This window comes from Pollachius pollachius (genome assembly GCF_949987615.1).
Source record: "Pollachius pollachius genome assembly, chromosome: 9".
Classification (NCBI taxonomy): Eukaryota; Metazoa; Chordata; class Actinopteri; order Gadiformes; family Gadidae; genus Pollachius; species Pollachius pollachius.
The window spans coordinates 6,695,227-6,709,777 of record NC_136942.1 but is presented as its reverse complement, the minus strand read 5'-3'; the positions used below and the strand labels follow the sequence as shown (position 1 = coordinate 6,709,777).

The following is a 14,551-nucleotide window of genomic DNA, read 5'->3' as shown; positions in this document are numbered from 1 at the left end:
ATAAGATGGGAACAATTCTAATTTATTAATCCCAGATGGGAAATTACAAATACTAACAATAAATTACATTATACGGCAATCGGAGAGGCTTTTATCTGAGTCCTCCAATAACATGAGAAACAGGAACCACCATCGTAAACAACAAAAAGAACAATAATTACAGACATTATAATCATTCTAATTATAACAATAAAATATTTTAAAAAGAAACATCATTTTACTTACTACTGACATGATTGTGAGGATGTAGTGCTCCAGGTTGTGTCCGTGGTGTCGCACCATCTTGGCGTCCGCCGTCACCATCAGCTCCACGTAGCGGGGGTAGGACAGGAAGCGCTTGCGTCTGCTGCGAGCCCCGTGCGCGTCGGCGGGGGTGCTGGTGGTGTGGTTGCGGCCGGGGTTGGGGTGCTGATCGCGTATGGTGTCGCTGAAAGACTCCAGCTGCTCCGCCATATTCCTGTTGTTCTCCAGAACCACGGGCCCGGACGCCTTGTTCTCTGTCGGGGTCATAAAAAAGAAATTGCGGTTTCAACACCATGTGGAGACGGGCTCCAACACTTGATGTACATTTTATTTGACAAAATGACACGTTGTATTTTCTTTCCAATCATTTTGAATGTGAAACGCCGTCAAAAGGTGAGCTCCGGTTTTTCTAGACCTGACGTACTTTTCCAACCAAATACAAATAAAACACTCCCTGCCAGACATGCACATCCATAACTATTTCTATTTCCTGAGGAGAGAGCCGGGAACGTCTACGGTCAGGGCAGAGGCATTCAGCTTAGCCGCATTCCTATGACATAACGCTCAGCATTCTGGCAAGGCCGCCATAACATACCGTATCATCTCAAAGGCCAGAAAGGAAAACAGTCGCCGGAGCCAACATGCAACATGCGGTCAATGGTGAGCCCCGAATAGCTGTTTATGCCCTGAGGTCAACCCCTAGACAAACACAGAAGATCCCGTGACGCCGCTTTTATGGCCATGCCCGCGAGGTGCCCGGACATCAACCCAGGCGTGGGCACCACATGGCGGGGCAGAAAATACTGGACGATACCTTTGGCCAATCAGATCCACTCATAGTTTTCTCCTACTCTTTCTATATATATATATATATATATATTATTTTATTTTTTTTAAAGGAGACACTTAAAGATATTATTTATATTTTGTAGTATCCCAACCCAGCTGCTCAATATGAAGTTATCTGCACATGGTCAACGGGTATTGCTTCCAGTCCTTTTACTCTCTCCGTCTCTCTCTCTCTTTCTCTGTCTCTGTCTCATAAGAGACCTCAGCTGAAATGCACATGTCGAGTAAAAGCTGCTATCAGCAATGGATTCCATCACCATGAATAACTACAAAAGAGAAGCGAGAGAGAGTATAGAGAGAGAATATAATTGATAGTGGGGATTGTTCAATTCAAAAGAAAGGCTCTGATAGTTAGACAGGCATAAGCAGACGGGGAAGAGGAAGGGGGTGACTTTCTTCTGAGGATGTGTCCAAGATGTCAGCTGAGGGAACAGCAAAGTATGTAGGTAACAAGTTTCATGTTGTTATTTTTATGTATACACACACGGGCAACACTTGATCTCTCTGCCCAGTTATACAAGTGATGAGGGGGAGCATGACTCCCGGGCAAAAAAACGCACGGGTCCTGCCATGAGGACAGGCCAAGGATGCACCACACAAGACTGGACCAGACAATCACAGACCTGTCAGCTATAGAACAAGCCAGAACAGTACAGACCAGTCAGCTATAGGCCAAGACAGACCAGAACAGACTACTAAACTTAGGCCAAGAGAAACCAGTACAGGCCAGGACAGACTCTTTCTAGGACAGAGAGGCCCAACCTCTAAAACGCCTCATCAGCGCACACACACGGACATCAAAGAGATCATCAAAGACTCTGTTGATGCTGCTACAGTGTGTTACAGCGTGGAGTAGGGAGAGGGAGGCAAGGGAGGGAGAGACGGGTAGGGACAGGGAGGGAGGGGAAGGGAAGGGACAGGGAGGGAGGGAGGGGAAGAGAGACAGTCAGGGAGGCAGAGAAAGGGTGTGTGAAAGGCTGAGAGGTGAAGAAAGAAGGAGAGTCAACCAAACTACAAAAATATGGCGGCTATAATAATAGCCTCTAAATTAGCTGATACTACAGCCACACACACACACACATCCCCCTTTTCAGCGGGGGATGGAGATGCGGCTTCACCATGAGAAGACAGGAGGGACCTCTCCGAACCACTGGGTACCAAGCCTCAACATTATCATCTTTATCAAAATGCGCCTGTGCACCCAACAACGCCATTAACCAGAAACACTCTGTAAACAGCAGCAAGTAAGTACAATGATTTCAGGTACAGGTTATAAAGAGGTAGGTAGGAGTAAATTGTTTTAACATATTCAACATATATTAACCTAACCTAGCCGACCCTCCAACAACCAAACACAGGTTGCTGATGTTCTAGTAGCACTGTTGGTTATGTATTTCCAGATATGTTGAATCTAAATCAATTTCAACACTATGGAAACAGTGAAAATGCAGGTTCCTTCGCCGATTTACGAAAGAGCCAATCTCTGCGTTTTAATCGGTTTTGATCCGCGGCGTTTGTTTCCTTCATCCCCGCCCGCGATGAGATAATTAGTCACACTCGTCAAAGCTGAGAGCCAGACGACTTGAGAAAAAAAAAAAACTAGACTCCATTGTTGGGCTTATTAACATTCTTCTGCATCAGCATGCTGGGAGACGGAGTACAACCGCATTTCCACCGGCTGCCTGACGCATGTGCACAACTGTGCACGATCACCGCCCTCCAAGGTGCGGCCTGGGGCCGGGCGGAGCTCACGCCCACGTCAATAGCCCTTTAATGGACATCACAATACAAGGAGGAGGTGGTGGGGATGGGAGGGAGGGGGGGGCATCATCCCCCGCAGACAGAAGCTCAATTAAGTGCAATTCTAGGGGCCAGACAGGGAGCAGGGAGGGCGGATAATTGTTACCGCCGAGGCTTTTAAAAATGTGAAGTGGCATAGCTTTTGACCCCCTGGGAAGACGCTGAGCTTTGTGCTGCGTACAGTCGGACCTGTTTATGCTTAGAGTCCACAGACAGGCTGAAGACGGCGTGGCGTGGTCAGTCGGGGGGGGGGGGGGAGAGGGAGAGGGAGAGACAGACAGACGGACAGACAGACAGACAGACAGAGTGACAGACAGACAGACAGACAGACAGACAGACATACAGACAGAGATTTCAGGAAAGGGGCGGTCCTTTTTAGGAGGGTTATTTTTATTTTAATATTTTTAAATGAATTTAACTTGAACAATATTGAAATTTGAATGGGTTGGTTACAAAATTGCATACATATAAAAGCATCTAAACATATAATGTTCAGAATGAAGTATAGAGCATACAATTAAGAAACACAAAACTCAAAGTCCAGGCAACAAGTTTGAGTTAAAAATATTTTCCTGCCAGCATAGCAATGACAGCATTAAAACATCCACAGAAAAAAAAAAAGGAAGCGGTACATTCAGCATTATAAATACTAGACACAGTCTCTCCAATGATTGACAGCCGTAGTTCCCAGGGTGACAAAAAATGGGCATTCACCCACACCCTGCCCCAGAAACAACCACAGGCCACCTCAGCGGAGCAGTCGGCTGTCCCCGAGCGTGACTCTATTGCCCCCCCTCACCACGCCGTCCGTCTAGAGGGCCCAGACGGCAGACAGTGGCAAAAAATAGTCTGGAATTTGTCACGGGAACTCCCAGGGCGAAGTCTGACACATCGGCTCGGAGAGATCAGCTCCGCATCCCAACAGACGGACAGACGGACTGACGGACGACCAGACAGTTCGGCAGACATGCAGGCAGGCAGACGGACAGACAGACAGACCGACGGACAGAGAGACACATGGCAGCTATTAAGGGTTATGGACTGTGTAATGCCGTGCTTTGCCTTGTCGGGGCTCTCTTTGAATAGACAGAAGAGCTTAGCCGCATTATTAGCCATGTTTGATGGCTTGTGATGCAATGCTATGAGGTTGGTGGGCAATGGTTCTCTTTATATCTCACACACTATGAAAGAGTCGGTAATAGCTAATTGTTGGCTCGGCACTCTGCCTACCGCAGCCAAAATGTGTTAGCCAAGGATAGATTTTAGCCCCTGCTTTCAGCTAAGAGGAATTCACTGTACCCAATACAGTAAATAGCCTAGCAGTACTTATGTACTGTAGAGGGAGTTGTTGTGAAGAGGCAGGTGTTCAGAGAAAGAAAGAAAGAAAGAAAGAAAGAAGGTAACAAAGAATAAAACAAAGGAATGAAAGAAAGAAAGACCAAAAGAAAGAAAGACTTAAAGAAGGAAAGAAGGAAAGAGAGGCTGGCAGTGGGAACTAGGGAGACATCGGGAGTTTGCTGCCAAGCTCCGAAGCGAGACAGACAAGCACATGCAGGGCAGGCCAAGACTGTCCAGACAAATGAAGAAAGAATCTCCTCTCTCTCTCTATTTACCGCTCCCGATTCACTCCCTGGTTCCAAGCGAGCGCTCCGTGGGAGGTGTGCACGAGTGAGAATCACTGTGTGGGTTGGTGCACACAACAAGGCTGCATGGACCAATAATCCATTCTGCTGTTTTTTTATTTTCCTCATTCAATCCTAGTGTCTCTAATAAATTCACCCAAGGGCACCAAATGCATTATACAGACAGACAGACAGACACACACACACACACACACACACACACACACACATACACACACAAACACACACACACACACACACACACACACACACACACACACACACACAAACACACACATTTTCTCTCCAATCAAATTCATGCCAGGAACAAAAAATGCCACAAAATAAACTTTTTTCGCCTAGCAACAAAAGATGCTTCCTGAGGGCGCCCCAGGAGGCAGGAAGGGGTGCAAAAAGGTCCTAAGCCTGTCGGAGCCAAACGACACCCAGGAACCTCCTCCAATCAGCCCTGCACCCACCTCCCCCCCTACACACATCACAAACACACACACCGACACACACACCACATTCTCCCAGGCCAGGGCCTGGAGCTGAGGGACGTTTGTCAGAGGGATCAGCTCCCCCGTCCATCACACTCCAGCCTCCGAGCCTCCGCTGACCTGCTCCGAGGGGCGGAATCAAGAGGGCCACAACAAAGGCCCTTGATGGACACGTCGCTCCAGAGACCCCGGCCCAACAAACAAAACATGTTATCCCTCCTCCCGCACAAATTATTCCAAGTAAGCATTTACCGGGGAGGGTTTGGGGGGGGGGGGGGGGGGGGGTATTCAAGGTCACATGCCCCTGTCCAGTGAGTGACTCCAAACAAAGAGGGAAGTGAGGTCACGATCAACAAGTGCCTCCATTCACATACATGAAAGCGCAAAGGGGGGGTGCGGGCAGCGTTTCAAGTCGGCTAGTTCAAAACCCCAGGCGGGGGAGAGCATTTTTCCGTGTAAATGAACCCATTGACCAAAAAGGGCCCTGGAGCTGGCGTTTGGACTACCATGTATACACAGTGGGCACCGAAGGGGGGGGAATCCTTTACATTGATTGTGTTGGTGGGGCTGAGGCGAGGAGGCACAGATGCCCTGGGTGCCAGGGGAAGGGGGAGGAGGGGGCGACACATCAAAGATGTCCCCACCACCAGTCACTTCCCTGGGGCAGGAGGTCGCCATGCTGGGCAAGGGACTGATTGGAAACCTGGTGATCAGCACCACTGACTACGTCATGAGGTACAGATTGGAACATACAAGACATGCACTGTTTAATCTCATACAGATCGTCTATGGACCCATTTTTAATGCTGATCTTACTCACTCATCATTAAAAATGAATAGATTAACGCCATTAACGCAATTGTTTCTATTTAAAACCCTTTTATTGCGTGTTCCAAGTCCATCTTTTTTTTGTACTTCCTCACAAAAGGAAAATAAATCTCCATTACTCAACTGTACACTGAACTCTAAACAACCATTAAAAGCAAAGGCGGAAGAAAGAGAGAGCGAGGGAGAAAAAGGCCCACCCCTATCCCCTGCCACCCTCATCCTTGTGGCTGAAGGACAACAACAGGTTTCACATGCAAGCCCACCGATAGCTCTCAGAATGCTACATGGAGGGCCGGGCTATTGTTGTGATTTGGCCTTTCAGGGTGCTACACTGCACGGCCTTTAAAAGCCCAGCTCTGGCAGGGGAAGGAGGGAACAGTGGTGTTCCTTAAGACATTAATCACCCAACCCACACAACTATCTACTCCCCGGTTACTCTGGAGCCACCATGGTTGACAGGTGAAACACAGAGAACAAACTCTATTCCCCCCAATTTGAGATTACCTCCATTTCCCCTCTTGGATTAATGAAGTACCCATCCATCGATCCATCTAAACGAATATGCTAATATTGACGAGTTACACAAAGGGAAAGTTATCTCCATTATTTCTGCACTCACTATCCTACCTGAATTTGAATTAGTTGGGTTTTGAAGCCCAGTTGCTTGCTTGGGAAACTTTGCAAGCCAACTATGTGGCTGCGACATTCATTCCACAGCACCCTGAATCACGTTACAGACAGCGCTGAATAGGACGTGAACACACACAGCGCATAAAGGCAGCTGACGACAGCTCCATCGAACATGACGAGGCCGCTGGTACAACAAAAAGGTATTTTTCCATCAGGGCAACACTTGGAACGCTCTTCATCGTACCTCCCGTCTTTTAACACTTTGCAGAGGGGCCCGAGGTATCGGGCATTGTTATTCTAGAGAAAATAAAAAGATGGTGGAAATTACGGAAAAGAACGCTTCCTTAACTTCAGCTTTGTTAACGTTATCTAAATGGACATTTTGTCTTCCTGTTCTGTCAACACACTGGAAGCATGTTCCGACGCCAAAATAAACGTTGGAAAAAAAGACTATCTTAACAGACGGCATATACAGAGTAAAAAAAAAATGTTGCCCTGCTGGATGTATGAAGTAACATGAGCCTTAAACTTATCTGCTGTAGGCTTATGTCTACAAACGTATAATCCTATTGATGCAGCTATTGTTTGTGTCCGAGACCTTTGCTTGTCAAAGTTCATTCATCTTCGGCTAAAATATGTCACTGAAGAGCAAAAATACAAAATAAGGGTACCCTCAAAGGAACATCCCTACAAGTTTTACGATACTGAGTAATTCTAGACTGATTTTGTCCAGCAAGCTAGCAGATAAGCAGCTCAGCCTGCAGCATTGCAGACTGTATTCTGGCTAGCTGCGTTTATTTGGCAGGTTGTGACAAAGTACTTCCCCCCTAAACACATGATGGACACCAAAATCCCCCAAACATTTCAGACCAGAAGGCTTTTCTCCCTGTGCACAGACTTTAAATCAAGCCAATGAAGATGCTGCAGTTTCACACAAAAAAGGAGAAGAGATAGGCAAATGAAGGGAGGGTATGGCATAATAAGGCTGATGTCCATAGCTAGACGCCTACAGCTATAGATATGCCATACAGCCATATCTTATCACTAAAGTAATTAGCAGTCCGTGACCATTTAACGACGACTGAATATTGGTTCTAGCCACTCTGTATAGCCCTGAGGTAAACAGGCATCGGCGCAGGTTAAAGGGGAGTGATCTAAGGGCCTGAGTACTTGTAGAACTTAATATTAGTCATTGGTTTGTGGCTTGGAAGCACAGAAAGTCATGAGTTCAGGAGAACACAACCCTTTCAAAAGAAAATGTGATGAGTAGAGGCAGGGAAGTTTTAATAAGGGAGAAGAGACACGTGACACACAATCCTATAGGACACAAAGCCACACAGTAAGTCGAGATAAAAACGCACAATTCCGGAAAAGCTGAGACCGACAGTGAGAAGCAAACGGCCAAACGGAGCACCCCTCCCCGCCCCCTTCAAAATAAAAGCGCTCGTCTCACTCTTCGAAACTGGCGCGCCGACGCTGTAGGAGCAAACCGCTCCAGTGTTTACATCTCACCCGCCAGCAGCCCTGACGCGCTCGCCGCTCTCCTCTCCATAAAAAGACACACAGCCTGGCTGGCCCGGCCCTGTGTGGCCTTCAAAAGGGAGCCTGCTTATCTCTGCATCTGGAGAGGAGCCTATCTGATCAGGTGGAGGGAACGCAGCGCCGCCGGGACACCTCGTAGCAGCAGGTCTACCTCGTCGGCCTCTTTTAATCCTCCAGCTCTTTGTGTACCTGCTGCCCCTTTGATAACGAAGAAAAAAAGGCTTCCGCAGGTGTCTCCTCTATATGCCTATCTGTCTCCGGGGCCTATCTCCCTACTACACTGTGTGTGCTCTCTGCATAAAGGTACACGAGAGGGGGCCAGGCTCAGGGAGATGGAGCTTTGTGAGCTGACGAGAGCGATTTATGCGGTTGTCTTATGTGTTCTTAACGCTCGCCTGATGGATAATATGTGGTGTTTTTATGGCATGCTTTAATCCTGAAGGAGATACACTTTGCACAGGGTTAGAGTGAGGTGCAGGTCGAAGATTGGAATCATAAACCCTTTTTTGACTAGAAGTGGAGAGACCATAGCAACTACGCGACCCCCGGTCCCTGAATAACAGTGTTCGTCACTGGGACAAGATATTGGATCAGAGCCCTAGGAGACACGTTCCCAAGAGTTGTAACTACTCCAGATTCCAGACCCTCTTCTCTGTTTACCACACACAGACTGAGGGGTCCGCGAAAGGGGAGAGTCTAATAAAAGAGTTAGTGGCCTGGTCCACCAGGTCAGTCCTACGACAGTAAACCACCACCCAACACAAAGCCAACCAACCGGCTAAGTCCAGACAACAGGCAAATCAAGCGTCCTACACTGCACATCCAGCATTAAAGATTTACTGCATCGGGGCACCGAAGGCCGCCCACAAAGCTGTTTGCAAGAATGGCTTTCAAGCCTTGCTCGGAATGAACCCTTTTTGGTCACCCACGTTTTCTCAAGAACCTCTTAAGTGCGCGAAAGCATCAGCCATAAAAATTCAAATGAACATCCAAACATCTTTTCAAGACAAAAAGTTCTCCAGTTTGTTTTTTTAACTGCAGGGTTAGAAAAGTCTTTAATTCTTCCCTATGCTGCTGCCAAGGACCAGGGTGTGAACCCTGCAGTCAGTGAAATAGGATTTTAAACCACAGTAAAGATTGCTTGATTAAATAGAGAATTTTCCAGCAAGAAACCCTTAATCAGCATTCAAATCATCCTGCCAACCAACACTCATTCTGTTTTTATTGCAATGGCTCAGAGACGAAGGAGTGCAGGTTATCAGTCAGTGTGTGTGTGTGTTTGTGTGTGTGTGTGTGTGTGTGTGTGTGTATGTGTGTGTGTGTGTGTGTGTGTGTGTGTGTGTGTGGGTGTATGTTGGTGTGTATGTGTGTGTGCGTGTGTGTGTGTATGTAGGTGTGTGCGTGTCTGTGTGTGTGTGTATGAATGTGTGTATTTAGGTGTGTGTCTGTTTGCGTGTGTGTGTGTGCGCTTTTGAGTCTGTGTGTGTGTTTGCCTCTATGTGTGTGCACGTGTGTGTGTGTGCGTGCGTGTGTGCGTCCGCATCTTCATGTGTGTGCGCACACATGCGTTTGCATCTGTGTGTGTTTTGCGTGCGTTTGCATCCATGTGTGCGTTTTGCGTGTGTGCGTTTGCATCTATGTGTGTGTGAGAGCGGTATGTGTGTGGCAGAGCCAGACAGACGGGGATTGGTGGTTGGTTTGTGGTCGCGGGCCAGCGTCTTCAGTCTCTCTGCAGTCTGTTACCTGAGGCGGCGCAGGGCTCCACCGGGGGCCCCACCTTGGGTCCCTCCCCGGTCCTGCCCTGCCTGTAGACCAGGTGGGGTTTGTTGTGCTCTGGGGCGTACGGCTCTCCCTCGGCGCCCATCAGCGGCTCCAGGAAGTACTCGCCATCTTGCGTCGTAAACGTCCCAATCTGGAGCAGGACAGAAAGATAAGAGAGAGAGAAAAAAATAGGGCCTTATTAAAAATGACGCCTGTGCGTGCATGTGTGCGTAGAATCAGAATACAGATTAGGACCCGTTTGTGTGAGCATAAGGTTTGTTCTTGCGCCACGGCCGCGTCCCATTGCCGCTGCCCTTGGGCGAATACCCTTCTGCGTTCCTCCCAGACAAGAGTGCTATTTCGGCATCAAACATGTTGTGAAAGACGTGTTGCTTTCGATGGAATCGTCAGTGTCACAACACAACTGGAGACGTTCTCTCAGTCAGGACAGTTCAAAGACAGAACGTATTGTGAGGGACGCACGCACACCGAAAGAACGATAAGACTACGTGTCTGTGTTTCTTAAAAACAGTGAGCGGCATTCACAAGAGAAGTGCAGTTGTTTTTGGTACGCCGAGAACGCACAATCTCTCCTTTCTACACAACTGAAACCCGCCGTCAGAGTTGGGTTTGGTGGGAGGAATGACATCATCACAGAGGGCCGGCCTGCTGTCAGAAGGGAGTGTTGAGGCTGGATCTGGCCTTTGAGTCCATCCCAAAGCTGCTTAGCTCACTCAGGCAAAAAGTACAGCAGTGTTTCCGTGGTAATTTCATACGCACACTTTAACAGGTTATTAGAAGCCGGGAATGTTGTCTTTGGGCGGCATTACCCAATGACCGTCTCCACAAGTGACAGCCGCTTGACAATGGAAACACATCCGATGTGGAAAAACTTGAACGTTTGCGTACCTTTCCTCATTCCCTCTGCAAAGGAGGCCAAGATTAGTAAGCTTGAACACGAGCCATACACTTCCTTGAAAGCTTGTGAATGCTTCGAGAGAATTGTACGTCGGCACACAGGCGCGCGCGCACACACACACACACACACACACACACACACACACACACACACACACACACAATTACAAGCTTGTAATAACATGACAGAGCAAAGATAACATTACTACTGGAAAAAAAAGACTTCAAAACATGACAGCCTTTTGCATCCACTGCAAATCGCCCCCGAGGCTTCAACACTTCTTTCCAGACCCGGGGAGGTTCAGACCCATGGGGATTCATTAATTCACTACTGCAGGGTTGGATCCAGCATGGACTAGAATATCAAGTCCAGGAACAGTAATTCTCGGAGAAACATGATGGGAGCAATCTGTAACAGACTATCAGCAAGACTTGTTCTTTCTACTGACCTGACCCAAGGGTACACAATAAGCGACAACAAGATTGGTCAAAGTTTGTCATTGAAAGATCATCTCAAAGAACAGCCACTTGGAAGTGCCCCTAGGCTGGCTTTTAGTGGCCACAACATGAGTGACTGACTCTTAGTGTTAATTCTTAGTTTTTTAATTTCTGTTACCTGTTATCTTGTCTGACCTAAAATCATGCCTGGGTGTCATTGCTGAACACAGATGGTTAAGGAAGGAATCCTAGATGGAAAATCAACTTGTTAAGGGTTGTCTATTCATGGGCGACAATGGAAACGAAAACACGTCAGCCCCCCTGTTCATTGGAAATACTGCAGATAAATATATAGTATTAGCACACCTGGAAAATAAGTTTCCATGTTCAGAAGAACGGATTACTGTTGATGAACTATTGAGGGCACGCCAGACGTAACAAATCGCTGCACTTTCCACCGTGTACGGGCCCAAACCCATGTCATGGTTCGTCAGAGTCTAGACACAGCCTTTGCATCAAAGTGCCCAACGAGCCAACCAGGTAGTGTGTCTGCTGAGTCATCAGATTGCTGCTGCAGTAAATCGCATTGGGTGATGCAGGCTGTGAAGGTGTTTCAGCCCCTGGTCTTAACACAGATGTGCATGACTTGGCCCTGTGCCAAATAAGACACAGGCCACCAGCATGGCGCTGGAACGGTCAATTAAATCATTTAGTCTATCGACTAAATAAATAAATAAATAGCACTTTTGTCAATCAAGTTGTTAATCACTCCAGAAGCTGATGCAAAGGACTTGTTACAGAGTACAAGCCCTTCCCATATTGCGAGTTAAAGGACCTGCTTGTGAAGGATGTCATGTCATCGACCCTGCATACCACTTGTATTGAGCTAGCCCCTCTTTCACAGAGCACTTCACAATAGCCCACCTTAAACGTCCATCCCTCCTACAAGTTCCTCCGTAAAAAAAGAAAAAGAGTTTGGACGTTAATGAGAGGGGAAAACCTGCACTTTCTAGAATGGCCTTATTGTTTTAAGGCTCAATCATACCCTTAATGACCTCATCCCTTTAAAATGTGCAGCGTCCAATCAAGCCCCAATAGCCCTCTGGTGCATTGCAGGGCCCTTTGACCCGTCATTCAGCAGTGAGTGATGAGGATGCTGATAACCAACCAGCATCTGTTTGAAAAGAAGTGGATGCGTGGAACATGTTTGGCTAAGGGAGATGCACATCAAAGTGGGCCTGAAGGCCATCTAAAAGCTCATTGGTGTGTTCCTTTCAGTCGAAAAAAAGAATAACCCAGGGTCTAAGGGCCCAATAAAAACCCTGACCCTGACAATGTTAATGACATGGTTTTAGTATGGAGCCTTACAAGCCCGCAATCAGAGGCCCTGCACTGGTGCAGCTTTGAATGGGTCACTGACTTAAAAGCATCCTGAGTGCGCTAGCGTCAAGATAGCCTCCCTCACGTGCTGCTATGCTATCCGAGGTACGCTTCTCTACCAAGCAGCCCCAAACCAAGAGAGGTATGTCCGTGTCAGCGATAGGCTTCGATGCCCACTGACACCTAGAGTGACAAGCCAAGGATGCGGTCCTTCGATTTCTCCGTCCAGCCAGAGAATTGTCCACAACCCCCCAAGCCCTACCCACTACACCCATACCAGAACCTGCTGGGCGAGACCAAGGTCAGCCCACTGATCGCTACACCGGTAACCCTATCTGACTCATGGATGGAGTCATCCCTTTCAACACTTCTGTTTCATGGACGATTAGCCCTATTAAGCACTATTCAGTTAACACTAAGGTCATTAGCACCCAATAAATCGATAACGGCCTTGTACGATAACCATATTACAGCTTGTGACAGTATAATAGGACCACAGTCTGTGATTGACGATAAGGCATCATGTGGAATGCTATTACAAATTAGTTATTTGATATACCATTCAATAGTTCTCATGAAAATGATGCTGGCTCAATTACTTTCAAATTAACTACAGCCCCTTCATTTGTTCAGCAAACCAGATGAAAACCAAAAATCTTAATTAATATAGTTTTTGCTTAAACCACTGCACTGAGTTAACAAGTGTTACTCCTGAACTGCGCAATTGCATCATTCCAAAGGATCTAGCGATGGGATGCGGGACACGCTTCAAATGCGGCCAGTCAGTCATAGCAAGCAACACTTGTTCTCGTTTCAGTGCGATGCATTTCGAGTAAAGGAGGGATATGGTGGGGCGGCTGCACATGCACGCCGGTGTCGACCGGAATAGGAACGAGCAAAGAAAGTTGAAAGCAGCAGCAAGAGCAGCAGCAGCATCTGATAGAAAAAGACTTGGGAGTTGGGAAGAAGAACGAAAGGCTCATACTCACTAGGCCAGTGCACAAACTGAAGACTGCGGGGAAGTGTGTCTTGGCGTTGACGTGTCCTCGGAAAAAGCAGTGGCGCATATTGCTCGGGTCCTGGGGGTAGTAGTGGTGGGAGTCGGCGGTGTCGTTGGGCTCCGCGCCCAGGTGCTGCACGGCGTATGAGGGGGCGATGAAGCTGGAGTCGGCGGTCAGGTTGAGGTGGAAGCGTTCCCCGAATGCATCGATCCTGTAGTGGGCTTGTGAGCCCGACACATCGTCATCCAAACTCCTCCGTCTCCTCTTGTAGTGCAGTTTGTGGGGGAACGACTCTCCGAAATCATTGACCCGGAGCGGGGTTATGATTTCGTAGGATTTCAACTGTTTGATGAAACTTTCTGAAGAAAAAAAAAATAATAAAGATGTGTCAGTTATATGCCTTTTGGAAACCGTTATTCATGCCAGTATAACCTAAGTTGATTTTAACTTTCAAACTTAGAAACATGAAAAGTTTGGGCTTTTTAAAACTCATAGCATCATTCTCAGCCACTACACTGTGATACCACTTCAACATGATGACCACTCGGCTCTCACGTTATTGACCGGACCAGGCTACAAGTTATGAATCAAAAACCAAAATCCTACCTTGTTTCGGATGCAATCGGTATTCTAAAGAGTTCCGGACGAGGGCTGACAGGTGACACATTAGTCCAAGCAGCCAGATTGCAAACTGCATGATTTCCTCCGCGAAGAAGCCAAGGCTGTCGTCCCTCCAAGGCAAGCCCAGAGCCTTCTATCTACAGCGGCTCTTCACCCCGGCTTGTCAGCAACCGGTCTCTGCGGGCTCTGCGGAGGCTCCCTGCAGCACAAGTCTTGCAAAGTGCACTGCCCTCATCGCATTGCTGAACTCGCGTCCACTGACCGCTATAAACACCCAACTATTTGCGATACATTCCTCCGGAACGCTGTCTGATTTAACCTATACGTAGGGGAGGGATCAGTGCCAAGTAAGCTTTCCACTAGTAGCCATCCATGAACCCAAGCGATCACAACTCGGCAAGCAACGCCCCTATAGGTC

At 47.7% G+C, this 14,551-nt stretch overlaps 1 protein-coding gene across 1 annotated transcript in view; it reads right to left on the bottom strand.

Annotated features, from left to right (window-relative positions):
* The window catches only part of LOC307080909 (A disintegrin and metalloproteinase with thrombospondin motifs 20), a gene marked incomplete at both ends in the record, with an annotated part of 89,405 nt that extends 75,196 nt beyond the window's left edge, over positions 1–14,209 (bottom strand). The window contains 4 exons of the mRNA XM_079743874.1: positions 226–497; positions 9,758–9,926; positions 13,501–13,871; positions 14,119–14,209. Coding sequence (XP_079600000.1) covers positions 226–497; positions 9,758–9,926; positions 13,501–13,871; positions 14,119–14,209 — 903 coding nt within the window. The remainder of the gene's footprint in view (positions 1–225; positions 498–9,757; positions 9,927–13,500; positions 13,872–14,118) is intronic.
* Positions 14,210–14,551: the final 342 nt, after the last annotated feature.